The sequence below is a fragment of the Barbatula barbatula genome (assembly GCF_947034865.1).
Source record: "Barbatula barbatula genome assembly, chromosome: 7".
Classification (NCBI taxonomy): Eukaryota; Metazoa; Chordata; class Actinopteri; order Cypriniformes; family Nemacheilidae; genus Barbatula; species Barbatula barbatula.
In genome coordinates, this window is record NC_136770.1 from 22156974 (window position 1) to 22176639 (window position 19666).

Here is a 19666-nt window from a genome sequence, read left to right on the forward strand (position 1 = left end):
TTTTCATATGCAAAAAAAATAAAATAAAGGAAAAACATCAGTGAGATACTGAATAACTAGAAGAGTTTCATCCACATCAAAACAGACCCATCAGAACCCAACGGGGAAAAAAACTGGAAAATTAGATGAGCTTAAATTACACGCTATGATCTAATAATCTAAGACCCTGCTTCTGACAATAGCTTTTATTTTCACATTTATTGCTTTAGAAACGAGCTGGGCGAAATTAATTGTAAATGGAGCCTGAATGCTTCCCGTAGGGAAATTTTCGAATTAAACGCCGCCTGCAAACCTGCTTGTGCCTGAGAAACATTGTGTCTTCTCACAGACCATGATGCTATAACACGGTCTACATTGGGATTTCCTTTAAACTGCAACATATCAATGGATTGAAAGGAGGAAAGCTCACAGCATTACTGTTACATATGGTTTTGTTTCTCTAACAAACAGAGGTTCTTTATGGGGATTCATAAAGAAGATGGACCTGATTTTTCACCATCTATATAGAACTTCAAATAGTCAATACACAGATTAACGCCAAACAGGGGAAAAATATTAATTATTTATAGATATGAACATAAGAGGCAGTGAGATCTGAGGGGTTATATTCAAAACAAATGTGAATATTGTTCCTGTTTTCAGCTTAATGTTTACAAAATGATGCAACCGATAAATTTAATATTTAAAAGTGATAACTCTTCATGAACTTTGATTCATCAATTATTGATTCATTAAAGGGATAGTTCCCCCAAAAATGAAAACAACAGCAGTACCCGTTGACATGCTATGGTTATGTGTCCATACAATAAAAGTGAATAGGTACCGCCGTAGTTCTGTAACATTCTTCAATATCTAATCTGCTTTTTTGTTCTGCAGAAGAAAGGGAATCATACCGGTTGGAATTGACAACTGGGTAAATTATAACAGAATTTCCATTTTAGGGGGAACTTTAAGAATATATATCCCTTTAAGAATACAGGATTCTCTGTTTAAAAGCTATTTTAATGAATGACAATTCTGATTTACTTGAAAATGCAATAATAAAGAGAAGCAAACAGATCAATTCAATTTTAAGTAATGCTGGGTTCACACCAAAAGAAACCGGGCCGAGTTCTCCAATCCCGACAGTAAAGTCCCGATGATGTTACACTGCTCTAGAGGTAATCTTATCAGATTTCCCTGTGGTGTGATGTGTGGAGTGAATGAACTTGATCTGAAGAACATCAGAGCCGCCCCGTTCACGTATCTTAAATATTCAACATGTTGAATATTTACGATCAGAAATCCTAATGTGTGGGGGAAACCCTGAGGACAAACGCACCAGAACTTAAGTATATCATATGTGTGAAGTATATCAACCATAGTTTTTTTTCTTAAGCAAACCCTTTTCTTTATTCTGTAAATTTTCTGTCAATTGCAATTACGAATAATTTCAATAAAAACCAGGCTATGTGCAAGTGACGGTAGTGGTTGGAGTCCGTGTGTGTGGATGCTTTAAAGTGGAACAGAAAAAATAGGTCCAGTAGAGCTGGTGGAGCCAGTAAACTCTTTCGGGTGATAATGTCAGCAGCAATGTTTTTACAAAACTGTATTAATATTCTTTTTTAATTACTGTAAAGAGATAAATACCACAATATTTGAGTTGCGGTAAAATTATTTTTATATCTAGTACTGCGCCACCTTAAATGCTTTAGACGACGCCGCTTGAGCAATTTCTCAACGATGAATAATATTTTTACAATGACATAAAAGGTTATATGTACACATTTGTTTATATCGAACACATATTTAATAAACATAGCTTACAGTGCAATAATAAATAACTCATTCTGAAGTCTCGAGAGAATTAGCGAGAATTCTTGTGTTCACAGTCAGGACTCAGAAAATCTGTTGGTGTGTCGTGTGCTGTCTTCGTCGCATCACGGCGCATCACACATTATAGGAGCATTGAATCTAGGATTTTTTCTCCTCATTGTGGTCTCTCACTGTTTAAAACTCTTACAAGATTAAAAAAATATTTTATATGTGGCCCCAGCATTAGGATACAAGAAAAAGTTCAAAGTACATCTAATGTAACAACACATATATATATATATATATATATAGTGACCATTTCAAAACACCAAATCAGTTTTTCTGAATTTATAGGTATGTGTTTAGGTAAAATGATCATTTTGGTTTCATTCTGTGTACTACTAACAATACTCCCACATTTCAAAATAAAAATATCGTTTCCATTTGCATTTATTTGCAAAAAATGAAAACTGGAGAAACAGGTGAAAATTACAGAAAAAAATGCTCTGTATTCTTTCAGAACTCAAATACTGCAAAGAAAACACGTTCATATTCACTTTTAAGCAACACAACAGTAATATTTGTACTTGTATTTGGGAAAAGTTCTAAATGTATTGTTTTATGTGATAACCTGGATTTTTATCACAGTTTTCATGTGTCTTGTCATGCTTTCAGTCTTTTACATTGCTGTTGGAACAGACACTGGACTGGAAAGGTAACAAACATCTTGAAATTCTTATTTGACATGAACATTTAGAATGGTCTCTTATTTGTTCCGCTGCTTATATATATATATATATAAATATATATATATATATATATAATACAGTTATTTCATAGTGTAAGTGTAATGCACATATACTTATCATTATTATTTTATGTGAAGGTAACTGTGTCTAAAATATCCTTTCTCTATCCTTTGATTTGTTTTGTTCTTGTGTCTAAAAATACAAAAACAACGCACAGAAATGTGGCGAAACCCCCATTAAGACTATAATAATTAAACAAGGAACATAATTTGCCGGCTTTTGAATAATTTCTGGATATCTAAATCGTTCATTTTGGACGCCGCACAAAACTAAGAGCCTTGAATAGCTATTACCAAACACCATTTTCCAAACGCTCATGCTCTGAAAGGCTTTCGAACAGCATTCAGCTGAAATGATCATGTGACCGCTCCAGGACAAAGACTTACAAACTAAACCAAAGGCACTTTAGCCCTGGAGGAGCAGAGGTAAGAGTCATTCATTAAAGCATATGATAATTACAATAATGGACCGGAGTCATTGAACTACTTCCAGTTTCTCATTTGAGAATGTGAAAAGGGTCCGGGTATGTTGAGAAACTAATTAGCCAAAAGCTACGACTGTCAACATTAGCAATAATAGCGTACAGCGCTCGCTGAAGCGAATTAATACGGATTTAAAGATGTGCGAATTTGTAAAAGGCAGTATTTTATTTCTTTGTTGTAAAGTGTTAACCTCCTTCCCCTCGATACATTCATCATTACCTGAGAATGTTAGTAAGCATTCAGTACGTTTTTATCAATAAAAAAAATCGATTCCAAGAAAACCTGTTAATGGATTCTGTGCTTTACAAATCTACTTTTATAACAGAATCTTGTGTGACCTTCAAGTTAATGTGTGACCTTTAAATTAAATGAGAGGTCATTACGCACCTGTGCCCACTGAGGCCCTTTTACGCGGCAGAAAACAGCAGGATCTTGGCTGAAAACGCCCCCCGCAGGCTCAGTGTTCTGCCCCAAAGTGGGAATTTTTCAATTCTGAACGCCGGCAGCGAGCGTGGGAAAACGCAGTGCGTTTTTATTATTTTCATATTTGTTCATGATATATTGTGCAGATTGCTGGATCTTGATTCTGATTGGTCAATCACAGCATTCTGTCATCAAAAACTTTGGTGTTCACTTTACAATAAGGTTTCATTCTTAAAACTTAGCATTTTCATTATTTTACTTTTCATTTAAATAAAATGTCGTAAACGTTAACACACAACTGCGTAACATTAATAAACATCACAAGCTTTGTCGGTTAACTAACAAATTTGATTTGTATATTTATTTTCCAAAAATGAGAAAAGGCTCTGAAAGCCTTTATGAATTAACTCATGTGAATGAATGAGGCCACCTATATATTTTTTTACCTATAATCTTTGCCTTTATTCACACACTCACCGTCTTCTTCTGTCTGTTTGACGATCTCCTCGCTCTCCTTGCTGCCCTCAGGATTGGCCAGCACCAAACGCAGTCTGACCGTCACAAAAGGCCTGAGTCCCCTCAGCGTGTAATGAGAAGATGTTGGAATGAGCTCTTCAGCCACAAACTCTTGCTGGTTGAAGACGTACTGGTACTGAACGGTCAGGTTAAAGCTGTGACAGCGGGTCACCGCATACCCGAAGGTCTCCCACTGAAGGGTCAGCTGACGCGCGCGGATGTCCACCACGTTGACGTTTTGCGGACCGTTGACTGGATCTGCGGGCAGATACAAAGAAATCAAGTTAGATGTGTTGGACAATTGAGTCTTGCCGTTGAAGTTGCTGGCAAGTTGCTGTGATGACAAAATCATTATGAAGGGGCAGATTATTTAACTTTCGTCTTGACTTGGCTGATAAACAGAACAGGTATTATATACATACAACATAAAAATCAGTCAACATTTATTCACCCTCATGTCATTCCAAACCTGTATGACACTTTTGTCTGTGAAACACAGAAGAAGATATTTTGAGAAATGTGTCCATACAATGAAAGTCAATGGGGGCTAATGTTGTTTGGCTACCAACATAACATCTTCTTTTCTGTCCTGCAGAAGAAAGAAAGCCAAACAGGTCTGAAATGACATGAGGGTAAATAAATGATGAAATAATATTTATTTTTCTGTGAATTATCCCTTTAAACATGGAAATTCTAACTTTTGCCTCTGTATCGTCCTCTTTGTTTTAAAAATAATACCGCTGGCTACTTTCCACACATTTACAATGACATGTTTCTTGGTGACCCTGATATAGTTCAGAATTTTAAAAGGTATTATTCATAAAATTCTTTAAAAAGTCATCTTATGTCAATGGTTTCAATATGTATATCACATGTTTTCAATGTAATCTCTGATCCCTACTTTGACCACTACTCGACATCCAAAGCTCAGCCGTGCCAACCGTTATTGAGTTTCTGATAAATAAATAAATCTAAGCATTACAAGCATCCCATGATGCACAGTATTAGGATCCTTAAACAATATTCAACTGTGAAACAAGCAGCATCAGACATTCAGCGGCGGATCCATTGGGGTTGTTGGAGAGAATCTCTTTGTCCTCAATGTCCTACTAATTCCTCTAGATTAGAAGAATCGCATAAAAGAGTCCTGAGACGGAGTCTGGCCTTGAAGAACCGTGAGGGAGCCGAGTAAAAGGGAGAGTTTTAATATATTAGGACAGTTTACATACTGGCAGTTCTCTTAAGGGCGCATTTGTTCTCAAAGTTGTGCAAGTTCAGAGAGTTCCCGGGTACATGTGGTGACAGGCTAGGAAAGGAGCCGACGTTTTAATGCTGAAAAGACTGAGTTTCAATAGCTCATTCATCTGCGCAGTCTGCACATGGGACTTCTAGCCTTACAAACTTTGAAATATCATTAAACCGTTTTGAGTTGAGGCTAGAGCGATTGGCTTAGAAGATGAAAATAATGTTCAAGCATATGTCTGATTGAGCAATGTTTTGGCTGGCGGCCGGCGAGGGTCCTAACACGCAGCCCCCCGTTGAGGGAAGGTGTTGGGGCAGTGGGGGATTTGCCTGGTGGACAGGTGGAGGGTAACCGTATCATCATTAATCTGACGGAATGAGGTGAACGCTGGAGCATATTAGCGTTATGTTAATGCGCGGCAGCGGGGCAAAATGTGGTGCCATAGGTGGGCTTTTGGTGCCTGGTTGAGGGCTGGTGTGGTTTAGAAGGGGGAAATGCTGATGGATGGCAAGCGTAAAGGGTCATTAATCGCAGACGTTGGGGAGAATTGCATAAGAGATATCAATCTTCAGTACTGCTGCTGTGCTGCTTTGCCACCATCTCTCCAAACCCAAACGCCCCACAACATTTATCACACCTCCACCACCCATCTCCCTCTCTCTCTCATCTCTCTGTGGAGTCAGGGGGGAAACTGCAAGCAATAAACATATCAAGAGGTGTCCCACGTACCCAACTGTGTGAGATTCTTTAAACTGAGCGACTCAGAGGAGACAAAAAAACAAAGCCGGAAAAAGAATAATGAGAAAACAAGAACAAATGAAGAAAAAATGAAACATTATTAAAATGAAAAAGTCAAACATCTACCCTGTTCCTTTTGCTTTAGGAGATAAACATTTTTGGCTAATGTGTGTGCATGTGTGTGTGTGTGTGTGTGTGTGAGAGAGAGAGAGAGCAAGAGCGTGGGCTGAGTCTGCATGAGACCAGCAGAAAACAATAAAAACAGCAGGCAGACAGATGCATGATCACTCCTAAAGCGTCTGTGCTTCTCTTCAGTGCTCGGAAATTTCTGCAAGGTTGCACTTTCAAAACAAACTAACCGTCACTTCAATGGTCATTTTGGCCCCAACGGTTACAAGAAAACACGATTAACCATAAAAATTTCTCCATTGCTATGAACGAGGCTCATCAATAATGAAAAGATGCACACAAAATATAGAATCTCTGTTTCTAAACCTAGTGGAATGCCGGGCAGCATACTAACTCGAACTGCAGCACTGAAAAAGCAGCAGGTCTTTATGCCACAGAGACAACAAACATGAACTTCATCCTCATTTTAACATTGTGATGTTTTGTGACAGATATATACACAGCACAAAATGTTCATTAATATCTTTAAAAAGTATTAATTATCTTTCATATTATGTTCTTTCCACAATGCACTATATATATATATATATACATACATTTCATATATACTAAACACTGTATATACTGTATACAGTATATAGACCTTTCAGCGGAGACAATGTAAACAAACACTATGTGGCCCAAACTTAACTTCCGGTAGACCTCCGCAAATAATTATTTTAATTGTTTTAAACAATAATTTATTTTAAATTTATATTTATTTTAAACTATGAATATAAATTAATATTAATATAAAATAAATGTAATTGTTTTACCATTTAATGTATCTCCATAGGATCCTCAAACTGTCAGTAAAACCTTCATCCCGCCTCTATTGTGAAAAAATCTTTAATAGTTTATGCTCGTTTGCAATTCAAGGATAAATAAAGACGTGTTTTTTTAATACGTACAGTGTTCAGCGTTCCATTTTTTATAAAATAAGATTTTGACAAAATTAAAGAAAAAATCTTTGTACAACATAGGTACATTAAACTTTATAACCAAGTTGAGTAGTGGATGAAAACTGGATGCATTGCATCAGATGGAGTTGTGTTACATGTTAGTTTAGAAGTGCACCCGTGATCCCTTCAAATGTGATCTAGGTAGGCAGCTCACTAGGTTTTGCCCCAGAATCCTGTGAATATTTCAAAAAGCAATAAAAGTGAAAAAGCGTCAGAGAATCTAAGCACATAACACCATTAGAGAATATTGGATGTGGACGGCAAAAACAGTCTGTGGCATTTATGCATTTATACTATTTGATATCCGAAGTCTCCTGAAGTTTCTTGAGACCCCATGCAGTGACACGACTTCAAATCAATTAGATTAACACTAGGAACAGATGTTGGGTCGTATCTCTCCCGAGTGTTTTTTAATTACTCTCTTCGCATTTTGTTGCAGCAGTAAACAATACTTAGCGTTCAACTCCAGACGAAACTTTAAAACGCTCCCCTTCAATTAGGTGGCGTCAAGCGAAAATCCTTCTCGCAGCGTGAAGCAAAAGTTTATGAATCACACTGGGAAGTTGACATTTATGTCGCAGCGACAACATCTCTTTTGGCGGCAGCAGCTATACACGTCCAGGGCAATTGGCATCACAGAAACGTTCCCCATAGACGCAGGACAAGCAGTTTCAACATCCGCTACAGCCTTGAGTATTAAAAGTCACCCAGTGAAGCAAAGTTCTGCTGTAGTGTGCTGCAGTTCTGGGCCGAGGGCATGCTGAAAGGTTAGGAGTCATCGTGTGGCATACCTCAACATTTTAAAGGATGTTCTATAAAAAGAAAAACTCGATTTCTATGGTATACCTGAAAGGGCGTTTCGGAAAAGTGCAGTGTTGCAATTTCACACTGAGGAAATGATACAGGAACTTCGCGGTTGGAGGCCAGAGAAGAGGAGAGGGATTCAAATGGGTCATTCTATAATTGCAGGTACAAATGGCATATGAGACTTATGAAAATACGCATTTTTTCCCCTTAAAAAACAATCATGACCTAAAGCATGAAGCCATTATACAAATATACTCCTTCTGTAATATAATCTCAGGGACACCTGGTTTTGGAATTGAGTTTTACCTGAGTAACAGACTGGACAATAACATAGTGGACATTTTTAAAACATTTTGGGCGGAAGCCACATGGTATGTTTAGAAATACATTTTCATACACACAAGTTTTACTCGAAACTAAATTTATTTTCCTATTTGCAACAATAAATTGAGTAACGGTGTTGACAGTAAATGAATCCAGTCTTGACACTTTGCTTTTTTAAACAATATTATGGAAAAAGGAGAGGATGTGCTTCCTTGTATTAACACATTTCTTTGACATCACAATCTGCAAAATACGTGCGATTGGGACAATCCATTCCTTTTTGAGAGGGGGTTTATATTATATATTAACCTAGAGGGTAACAGGGTTGAAAGTCGTTTCCCGGACACACATAAAATAAGAAATGTCACAATGAAAACTGTGTATCGTGTATTGTTTATCTAACCTAACCAAAGGCAAAACTATGTAATAAGCTGTCAGGTTTGATACTACAGGGTGATGCACTGTTTCTTTAAGTGGCAGTTGGCAACATTAGCAATGTTGCAAAGGAAGCACAACACATTTGGGTTAAAAGCACTGTGATTTCACACCGATGATCTTCAGGCAAAAAGTGAAAGAGTAGGGAGAACGGAGAAACAGAACGAAAGAGAGACAGAGAGAAAGAGGTCAGACAGAATAAACTCTACAAAATACAGTATGAGGCAGACACTGTTGTTTGTCTGTGAATTTGATGCTGTAGATTATCTATTTAAAACACAAATCTCTACTAGATTCTGAGTCAACAATCCTGTCTATGTTTAAAGCCTCATGATCCTGCCACCCAGATTCTCAGCCAACCCATAAAAACCATCATTAAAAACATTAAGTAACATTATTACATAATCAGATCATTAGCAAATGGTCATCCGTGTAGCTGTCATGAATGCTTTAAGAAATAACAATTCCCTGCATTTTTATCTCAATTTAAACAATTTCTGAAAAAAAAACGAAATACTAAGACCTATGAGGTATAATATACCTTTGAGGTATAAACGTAAATTATAACAAAACTATTGTTTGTGCATTCTGGTACCCCGGTATTTTATAGTAAATATACATCAGTATAGTACCAAAGTTTAATGGTACCACCTTCTGGTATTATGTACCATGGTCGAGTCCCATTACATTTTTTAAGGCATATAGTTTTCCCTCTTTCCCTGTGAATCTGTCAACCTCTTTAAATCTCTCTAAACAACCGTGAAAGTCTAAACAGTTGAGATTGCTTTGTCAAATCAAACTGTTTACTAACAGACGGGATCACAAATGCATACAGAAAGCTTCAATCAATAGAGAATGATGTGAGTCAGAGAAAACACAAAATCTGCTCAGTGACCCTGTTAATAACAGTGGAAACACTCAAATATATTTTTATCACGTTAATTCATTCAGCTTAACAACAAGTACATCAAGAGAATGTAATGAAGTAGGAGGATCTACTGTTTTTCTTTCTCGTGATACCTTATTGCCATGGAAACCGCTGAGGTTATAAGAGATGCTCGAGTTGGTTTTTTTAAGAGACGAAATTTAATATTGCATTGCTTTTATTTGACAAAGGTTTGACACATGAGGTGTAGTCTCAAAAAAGAGTTAATTTAATGATTAAAAGAAAGATAAAAGTTGAAATATATACTTAACACTTGAATTTAATCCGCATTTTTTAGATGTATTGCGGTCATTCCAGTCCAGTGTTCGGTGACTTAAAGTCATCAAACAGCAACGTTAAAGACACATGAAACCTGGGATAAAAATCCAGGTTGTCACAAACACAATTTTACAAACTTTTCCTAAAAACGTGTACAAATATTACCGGCGTAAAAAGTGAATATGAACTTGTTTTCTTTGCAGTATTTCAGGTCTGAAAAATACAGAGCATATGTTGTGTCATTTTGACCTGTTCCTCCAGTTTAATATTTTGAAATTGTAAGTATTGTTAGTAGTTCACAGATTGTTCGTGATTAAATTGATGGGATTTCAATGCCTAACGTTAAGTGTATGAGCTTAAAAACAGTACTAATGTTTGCCTTAACAAGCGCCACTAATTAAAGCCTCTTTTAGTACCTATCCACCCGCTCAAGATAAACCTCCCATTGCTCTAGAGAGAAAAACTGCAATTATAAAATTCATCCTGCGCTACTTGATGGTCATAAAGGAGTTAAAAAACGCCCAAGAAAGGAAAAGCCTCGCACATTGTTCCAATAAAAATAAACAACAAAAAGACAGGAAAAAGATACACACAAAGGAGGTATAAAATAAAAATCCATAAGACACCCTCATACGATCCGCTCCCAAAGGACAACTCAAACTACTCTTGGTTATTGCTCAGCTTTCAATCGGCCGCCGGACGGGGAAAAGCAATCGCGCTTCCCTCTTCCCCAGTCAATCATAAGCACCAGGATTCCAATCATTTAAACCCTCCAAGAGCAAAACAGTGTGAATCTCTCTCTCCGTTCCTCGCAGTAATGACTTCACGCAACGAGGATCATGATATATCAAACGGCGGGTGAGCGGATCGGTGGGAGCCGGGATAAGAGTGGAGGAAGAGAGTGCTTATATTCATGAACTCGGCGGGAGGCCGAGGGATATTACGGAGAGACTGGATGTGTTGTAAGCAATCTGTTGTGGGGGACGCGGGGGCTGATCGTGGAGAGGCTTGAAGAGCTTTCGAATCAGATGAGGTCGGAACAGACTTCAAGAAGTAACCTGCTACAGATGACAGTCGTGACAGAGGCGGTAAATGAGTGTGTTGTCGATGGCGTTTGTCAGAGCCATCAAATTCCACTGGAATTGGTTTGGCTTCGGTGTGTTTTGAACTAACGTTTAGATCTACAAGTCTACACAAAACAACATTGTTGAGAACCAAACAATTACATTCCAACTGCATCCAATTTCCATTTATCACACGAATAAACTGTACTATGTGTCCTGTGGTTTATTCTAAATGTTTGCTCACACCATTGGACACATGAGCGGTTAATTAGTCAACTACCCACAGGCATGGGACACGGTATCCCACAATGCAATGCATTCATCCTCATCTATTTTGGCCTGAAGATGAAACCAGAAGTGTAGCCTACGGCATTTGTTATAAGCCTCTTCTTGACCCATTATTTTAATGGGATGTAAAAATTCAATGTTTTTGTTTAAAAAAGACTAAATTGAACGGCAGAAGTTGTTTAAAATTTTCAAACAACGCATCAAAAAAGAAAAACCAACAAAAACATTTTTCACAAATGATTGAATGCAACTCGCGTAGTATGAAGTCCTAAGTCATTCAGTGACTCTGGGGTCACACAATGTAAATTTTAATTGATGGAAAAATCAAACGCTGACAAAAGGTTACAATACTGTCATGCCCCTTCTACTGAGAGAGACAGACCTTTCTGTCCCGGGTGACCCGACTGGAAAAGGGCACGGAGCCCATTGTTAGTCGTAAATGATGAAGTCTCTGAGCGGTCCACATCTCCCAGGCAACAGATCTGAACGGTGATCTTGACAGCAGACCTGTGCTATTATTTCAAAGTTATTTGTGCGAGTTCATACAAATCAGAGACGATTTGCATTATAAAGAATGATGTCATCACCAACTGCTGTTCTATCCGTGTGATGTGGCTACTTATTTTAATCGGCAAGTCAATTCAAAATGGTTGGAATGTATTTAGATACGTAAAAATGCTTTAAACCTTTCTGCGCATAAATGAAGGAATTACCTACATTTTATGAACTTAATACATTTTTGCAATTACTTTTAACCATCTGACTTCAAAGAAATATTTTCGCGATTTATGTATGATGTATGTATGAAGCTAACTCTCAAACTCACGCTGTAATTTATCACATTAGCTTTCCATATGATCCCCTAATGTTTGACAACCAGAAAGTGTTTTGATGCCTTATTTTAAACAACATAAGTTTTTTTAAGATAAAGAAATAAATGAAACTGCTTTTGTTCTGCTTGAAAAGAGCACTTGTGTTCCTTTCTTTACAACAGATGACATGCGCGTGATGTGATGATGCGTCTTTACATATGGCCATGGCTATCCGTCTGTGGCGGGAAAAAACGGCAACTTAATGCAAAAGAACAAGTCAGCATGTGTTTTTGTACTATTTTCAAAGTCTTATATAGTTTTGCCAAATTATGCGAGTACAGATTTACAAATTCAAAATTGAATCGCTGAAAAAGGTTGGTTTGACGTTGGACGTTTGATAGTCTCAATTTTCGGGATTGTCGCAGCTCTATAATGCACACCACTGCAATCCACTGTATTTAATTTGCCCCATCAAAATGAATTTTTTTTTGTCATCGCATTTAGAAAACTATTGATGTTTTGTCGTATGCTTGCCGTTCTTGAGCAAACTATATTTATCATGTTTTATTTTTGTTAATCATTCATTTGGTTAGTAAAAACTTTTTTTTTGACAGCTGTGTATTTCAAATAGTTTACAGTTATGTTTATTTAAATTTAACTATGACAAGGGCTCCCACAAAAGTTTGCTTAGGGCCTCCAGACGCCTAGGATACAAGTCGTTTAAAGGACGCGCTGTTTTAAATGACGTGTCAAGAAGCACGTCAATATCAACAATATGCAGTTCCAAGTCAACAAAGACCATGTTTACATTACTGCATTTGTATCCAGTGTCCACAAAATGGTAAATGACACTTTCGTGTTTCTCTAACTCTTTGTCGTTCCTCGACACACTTTAATGCGTGTGCCCATGGTGTGTACTTTTGAGGTGCTTCTGTGACTTTGAGTGAGGGGGGCTGCCCACCTGTCAGCCTCCTCTGGTAAGCATTCTATCCGCAGCCATGCACGTCAAGACAGGGTGACAGCTCCAAAGGGAGCAAAAGAAGTGAAGTGTGCTTGCTTCTCTCTAACTCTTCTGCCTGCTATACATTCTGCATTCTTCTGTGTTTCTAGTGCTTTATATTTCCCTCTAATAAGACCCCCTTAACATCTCTAATGTCTAGTCATTTAGTGAACTAACTTTCTAATCCCCAACAGATATGTTGATCTTGAAAGGTCAGAACGGCACAAGAACAAACACATCATTAAAACGAAAGCCAAAACCGGCCAGCGATTCTGCGGTACTAATTCATTTCTGTGTACAGTGTATGTTTAAGTGCGGCAACTCTGTGGCTTTTGTTTAAAGTTCCTTTCCTGTTCTTTCATCTATTTGAGATCATTACGATTAAAACAGGTTTCTTAGAAACACTTTGGCCAAGCAGTCAATGATTAAACCATTGCCACTCTGAATTAGTTGATAAAAGCTCCAAACGCAGAGACAACCAGAGCCGGTTATTAATGATTTCTCCCGCTGGGTGACGTAGATCGTTTTTTGCATGCTGAGAATCTGACATTGTCATTTCCAGCTTATGTACCTGCTCAATAATCTATTTTTAGCATGTGGCACTGCAAAACCTAAAGGGCACCTGGCTGACAGATGCAAATATAGCGAGCGAGAAAGGAGAATAGAAAATAGAGACACAGGCTGTGTTCCAAACTATAAAAATGAAGGATATTTAACGTTTTACAGTATGCCATTATAGTCAGTGATGCTGGCTTGAGTGTGTCAAGTTTAACTTTACACCCTAATTTCAGAAGAACCTGCATAACACGCCGCAAACAAGCTCATTTAAGACAACCGATGAAGACTGAAAGATGACTTGACAGGCACCGCTGCATTATTCATGGAACATTAACTAATGCTAGCCTCTCTCTGCAATCTTGCTCCAATTCATCACTCTTCTGTTTTTCATGGCCCATCAAAATGGAAAGGTGCCCTCCAGATCGACCTGCAAGCAAACAACTCCTGTCTGGAGAAACATCTGGCCGCCAGTGAGCTGCGTGTGAACACAGGGTTTAGTCACAGCATCTTAAAAGGATACGACCCAGAGCTACAGATCCAGTTTTCCCTGAAGATACGGGCCTCCTTCAGGTCCTTTGGGGGTATTTTTGCTATCGGAACTCATAATCATCAGAAGTTCATTAAACGTCACCCAAAGCCATACACAGCTTTCCATATGTTGGTGCCCACTGGGCATTTGATGATCTGAACAGTATCTGTTTTCTTATGATTTGAAATTCATTTTTCAGTTTGTGCGATTCGAAGATATTTGTGACCATTCACTGTAGTTCATTTAATGAAACAACCGTGCTGAAGGACAACATTTGGAATAGAGCTAACAAATATTATATTTAATTTTATATTTATATATTTTTGTTATTATATATTATTTTTATTTTGCTCTGTTCTTTTTTAACAAACACTCAAATGAAAGGAGCTTCATGATGCCATAGATGAACCTTGTTTGTCTTTATGGTTTAAAAAATAATCTTTTGCAATCGAAAAACCTTTCAGTGTCATAAAAGGTACTTGTGGCAAAACAAAAAGTTCTTCAGATTATAAAATGGTAAGAAAGAGACGGTTCTTTAAAGAACCTTTGACTGAATGGTTCTTTGTGGAAATAAAAATGGTTCTTTTCTACTGCTGTAAAAAGCAGAGATGGAAGGTCATTTATTCAAGTCAAACCAAATTCCCAATAACATTCATAACAGTTCTTCAAACTGTCTCGGAAAAGCTTCACCAAATATTCGTCGCAACCATAACCCTCTGAAACAAATCAATAAATCAATGAAATCCAACAATAAATGCATTTACTACATCAAATTATTTAATATAAAAAACTGTGTTCTAAGATTTCTTTTTACTAGATTTTAAAAGATTTTTGCTGCAGTTCCCTTTTCATTGTGAGATATAGTTACATTTAAAATGGTATATTTTCTCTTGTGGTAAACATTGTTAATCTTTGATTTATAACCACAGATTTCATTCTCATAAAATCTAAAACACGGTAAAGCCACTTTTCCCGTGATCCCCTGGGGAGCGGCGCTCAGATGCAGTTCTGATTTTGTTTTGACTTATTTTGTGTTAATACATTAAGTCAGCATATGAATAACAAACATTTTCGAGGGGAATTGGTTTCCTGCATCAATCAGATTGGGTCGTTTCTAAGAAATTAATATTTATGTCCGATTTTTTTCCCGCTGGACCATTCTTTCTACTCAGCACCTCGCTTTTTTATTTCGCTCTTTCTTTTCACTTAGGAAGGTCTTACATTCAAGTCAAACCAAATTCCAAATAACATTCATTACAGTTACAATCTCTGAAAACCGTCACCAAATATAAGCAAGTCGCAACCAGAATCCTCTGAAAGCCCACCGTAAATCAATAAATCCCAACAATAAATACACCTACTACATAAGCTTCTCGGGTTAGAGTTACTGGCCTTTGGTGTTCAGAATAAAGATTCTTGGATCAGTACATGGTGCCGGATTACCACAGAAAACGATTTGGTTTTCACATTTACAGTTGAGGTTGCACTGGAATAAACACACTGTTTTGAAACTATAACTACAAGACGTTAAACACGTTGACATGAGACTAACCTTGAGTACAGTATCCAATAGTACTCGTGCCCGATAACCCGAAAATAACTGTTTTCCTTTCATTAAACACTCAATTTAGTAACCTGGTTTACAAGATAAAATTATTTACTGTACGATTTACTGGCGGCATGTGACTGATTTATCAATAGCGTACGTATCTGCACACTGACTAAAACCCTTCAGTCACCGCTCTGTCGTTCAGATGGAAACCCATATTTGTTGAGAGATTGGGATGACAGATACAAAGAAGGAACTTCTCCAGTTGACGTAAAATACAGAATGGCAACTGTATTATAATTCAGAGAACATCTCCCTCGGGGCAATCTAAGGGTGTGATCAACCATCAAAAACACGAGCAGACATTCAATATATTCTGATGTTGCTCAAGGGGGCGGGCGGCTCTGTGTTTGGCAAATGGGGTGTGATGGGGCCTCAGATTTGCCACGAGGGAGATTTAAAGCTTCTATTAGAATATTGTGAACAAAAAAACAGGTTTAGAACTATCTTGAGAAATCAAACAGTATTTATTCCAAATTTTTATATTTACAATAATATATTTTATGTTATATTAGGAAAATATAGAGTTAGCTCTCATTCAATAAAAATTGTAGGATGGTTAAAGTACTAGTTTACCCGAAAATGAAAATTCTGTCATCATTTACTCACCGTCATTTCAAACCTGTATGACTTCTTTTCTTATTTTTGGCAGAATACAGAGATATTTTGATAATATTGTTGGTAACCGAACAGTGCTGGAATCCATTCACTTCTATTGTATGGACACAAAACCAATTTAAGTCAACGTGTGCAGGGTAAAAAATTCAACCAAAATATATATTTTTTATGTTCTGTGGAAAGTCATACAATTTAAAATGACAAGAGGATCAGTAAATGATGACAGGATTTCCATTTTTAGGTGAACTATCACTTTAAGATGAGGTCAACGTTAGATTCAAATCAGATTCATGGCATTTCCAAACCCAATGTTGAACTAAAACAAATGTGAAACAGTGAATATAACCTGTATTATGGTGCATATATCAATGTTATAAAAAAGCTGCTCTGAAAATCATGCAACACGACATGAGAGTAAATGCCGACAGAATGTTGTTGTTTGGGTGAACCGTTCCTATTAATGAACTGTGCAGTTCTGTGAGACATAAACCCGAAATATTCTTTGCTGTATAAAAATATCTATATAATTTCAATTTATGCATACAGCCGGAATGAAAGTTTAGAATAGCATTATTGAGTTCAACCAAAAATGAACCTAAATATAATCACAACCTCATACATCACCAGCTTCAAACTCCACCGCTGAGGTCTTGCAAGAACTTTCAGCATAAAAAAAATAAAGTTTCTTTCTCTTTTTCTTTCCACACTTGCCTATCGTTCTCTCTCTCTGCCCCCTGTGCATTATTCACCATCTCTGCACCGTGACCGCCTGACGTGCCGGGAAAGACAATTTGAAGTATCTGTATGTGCCTGGTCTGCTCTGTTAAAGATGGTCTCAACTCTTCTCTCCTGCCTCATTAGCTCATCTTATTAAAAAGGAAGAGCAAACCCTTTATTCAATGTATCAATGATCCTTAACATACATTGGCACAAAGTAGCGGACGGCCCTGCTTCTTAAAGGTGCAGTACGTCCTTTCAAGACCACCAGCAAAGCGGAATGAAATGCAAATAAAACAACATATTTTTTGTTTGCTACATACTTACTGTTGTGTTCTGTGCGTGTATTTCATATGGAAATTATGCAAAATGTTTTACACAATTAGGAGTTTCTGGATGCAAATGTTCAATACAGGATGAGCAACACTTTTACAGCTGCCCAGTTTTTGTCTATATTATATCATTAGCTGACGGCTGTGGAGTGCTGGTATCAATAAACTATTCATTCATAATGGTCGGACGTCAGCCAGAAGACACATTAGCAACCTCTAACTCAGAAATATGTTGCTAATTAACTCGTAAAGTGGAGGTGTTTTAAAATGGCGTAAATTTAACAAAAATAAGTCCTAAAGGGCATAGCAAATCAAAAAGGTTTTTTATGACGGGCGTTATCTCAAGGATTCAGGCTGAGGGGCCGTAATTGACCTGAGAGAGAGGGACCCTCTCTCTCTTTCTCTCTGTGTGACCGTCCTGGTTTGTTATGAAAAAAAGAAAAGCGTGATGAAGGACCATCCACAGGTGGAGCAAATTTGCTCTAAGATCTCAGTGTAGAATTTAAAGTGGGGGGGGGGTGAAGATGAGATATTGCCACTGAGAGATCTTTTTTTAAATTACTGTATTAAATATTAAGAGCAGCAGAGTCATCCGGTGGATATTCAGCAATTAAGAACACACACACATTATCACCTCCATCTTCTTGCCGCTGCAGAGGATAACGATTTATCATAAGCGATGTGGAAATGTATTCAAATAAATCCACTTTGCTGGAGAGTCAAGCTGCGGACTAAACTAAATCCATCATCTGTGTTGATGGAATAGGGGAGAAAGAATGCATGAGAGATATCCAGGACTGCATATGACAGAGTGGAGGGGGGGAATAAGACCAGGCATAGAAAAATGTGGAGTACCGTAAAAGAGAAGAAAGAAAGAAAGAAAGAAAGAAAGAAAGAAAGAAAATTGAAAGAGAGAAAATGGATGGATGGATAAATGGACGAATGGATGGATAGGTGGATGAAAAGAGAAAGAAAGAAAGAAATTGGAAAGAAGAGAGAAAATTGATGGATAAATGGACGAATGGACGAATGGATGGGTGGATGGATGAAAAAAGAAAGAAAGAAAGAAAGTAAGAAAGAAAGAAAGAAAGAAAGAAAGAAAGAAAGAAAGAAAGAAAGAAAGAAAGAAAGAAAGAAAGAAAGAAATCGAAATTGGAAATTGGAAATTGGAATTTGGAAATAAGAGAGAAAATGGATGGATAGATGGATAAATGGATGGATAGGTGGATGAAAAGAGAAAGAAAGAAAGAAATTGGAAAGAAGAGAGAAAATTGATGGATAAATGGACGAATGGATGGGTGGATGGATGAAAAAAGAAAGAAAGAAAGAAAGAAAGAAAGAAAGAAAGAAAGAAAGAAAGAAAGAAAGGAAGAAAGAAAGAAAGAAAGAAATCGAAATTGGAAATTGGAAATTGGAATTTGGAAATAAGAGAGAAAATGGATGGATAGATGGATAAATGTATGGATAGACGAATGGGTGGATGGAAAACGAAAGGAATATGTTTTTGTAATGGCTCCCAAATGTCAATAGAAATTATTAAAGGATGGTTGATGGATGAAAATAAGAAAGAAAGAAAGAAAGAAAGAAAGAAAGAAATTGGAAAGAAGAGGGAAAATGGATAAATGGATGGACGAATGGATGAAAAAAGAAAGATAGATAGAAATTGGAGAGAAAGAAAGAAATTAGAAAGGAGAGAAAAAATGGATCAATGGATGGATAGACGGATGGATGGAAAACGAGAGAAATACAGTAGGTTTTTGTAATGCTTTTTCTAATGGCTCCCAAATGCAAAAAGAGATTATTAAAGCAAAATGAATATAACAGTGTATAAATAAGTCTGAACCATGTCTCATTCTTCAAACACAAACTTGATTGAGCAGAAGCAGTTCAGGACATTCTTGTAGACTTTTGGCTACATCCACACAGTCAGTGTAGGGGATTAAAAACGGTTTTGATTAACAGCAGTGACCTTAAAATTTGTTCATGAAAAGGGTTATATGAACAGGACGTCAACGGCCTTGCTATAGCTGGGAATTACACCTGTAACCATAGTGATATAGTGAAAGATTCATGCTACTGTACGTTGTAGTGCTCTAAAAAAAACAGGACTGACAACCGTTTTGCACGTACATGTATGCATTTGGCCTACATTTGTATCAATATTTGTGTTCCCGCGGGATCAAACACACAATATTTGAGATGCTATCCCAATGCTATGAGCTAGGCTAAGCTAC

General features: G+C 37.2%; 1 protein-coding gene across 1 annotated transcript in view; it reads right to left on the reverse strand.

The window, feature by feature from the left end:
* The window catches only part of ptprt (protein tyrosine phosphatase receptor type T), a gene marked incomplete at its 5' end in the record, with an annotated part of 182892 nt that overhangs the window by 83916 nt on the left and 79310 nt on the right, over window positions 1-19666 (reverse strand). Inside the window, one exon of the mRNA XM_079459741.1 lies at window positions 3986-4282. Within this exon, the coding sequence (XP_079315867.1) occupies window positions 3986-4282 (297 nt within the window). The remainder of the gene's footprint in view (window positions 1-3985; window positions 4283-19666) is intronic.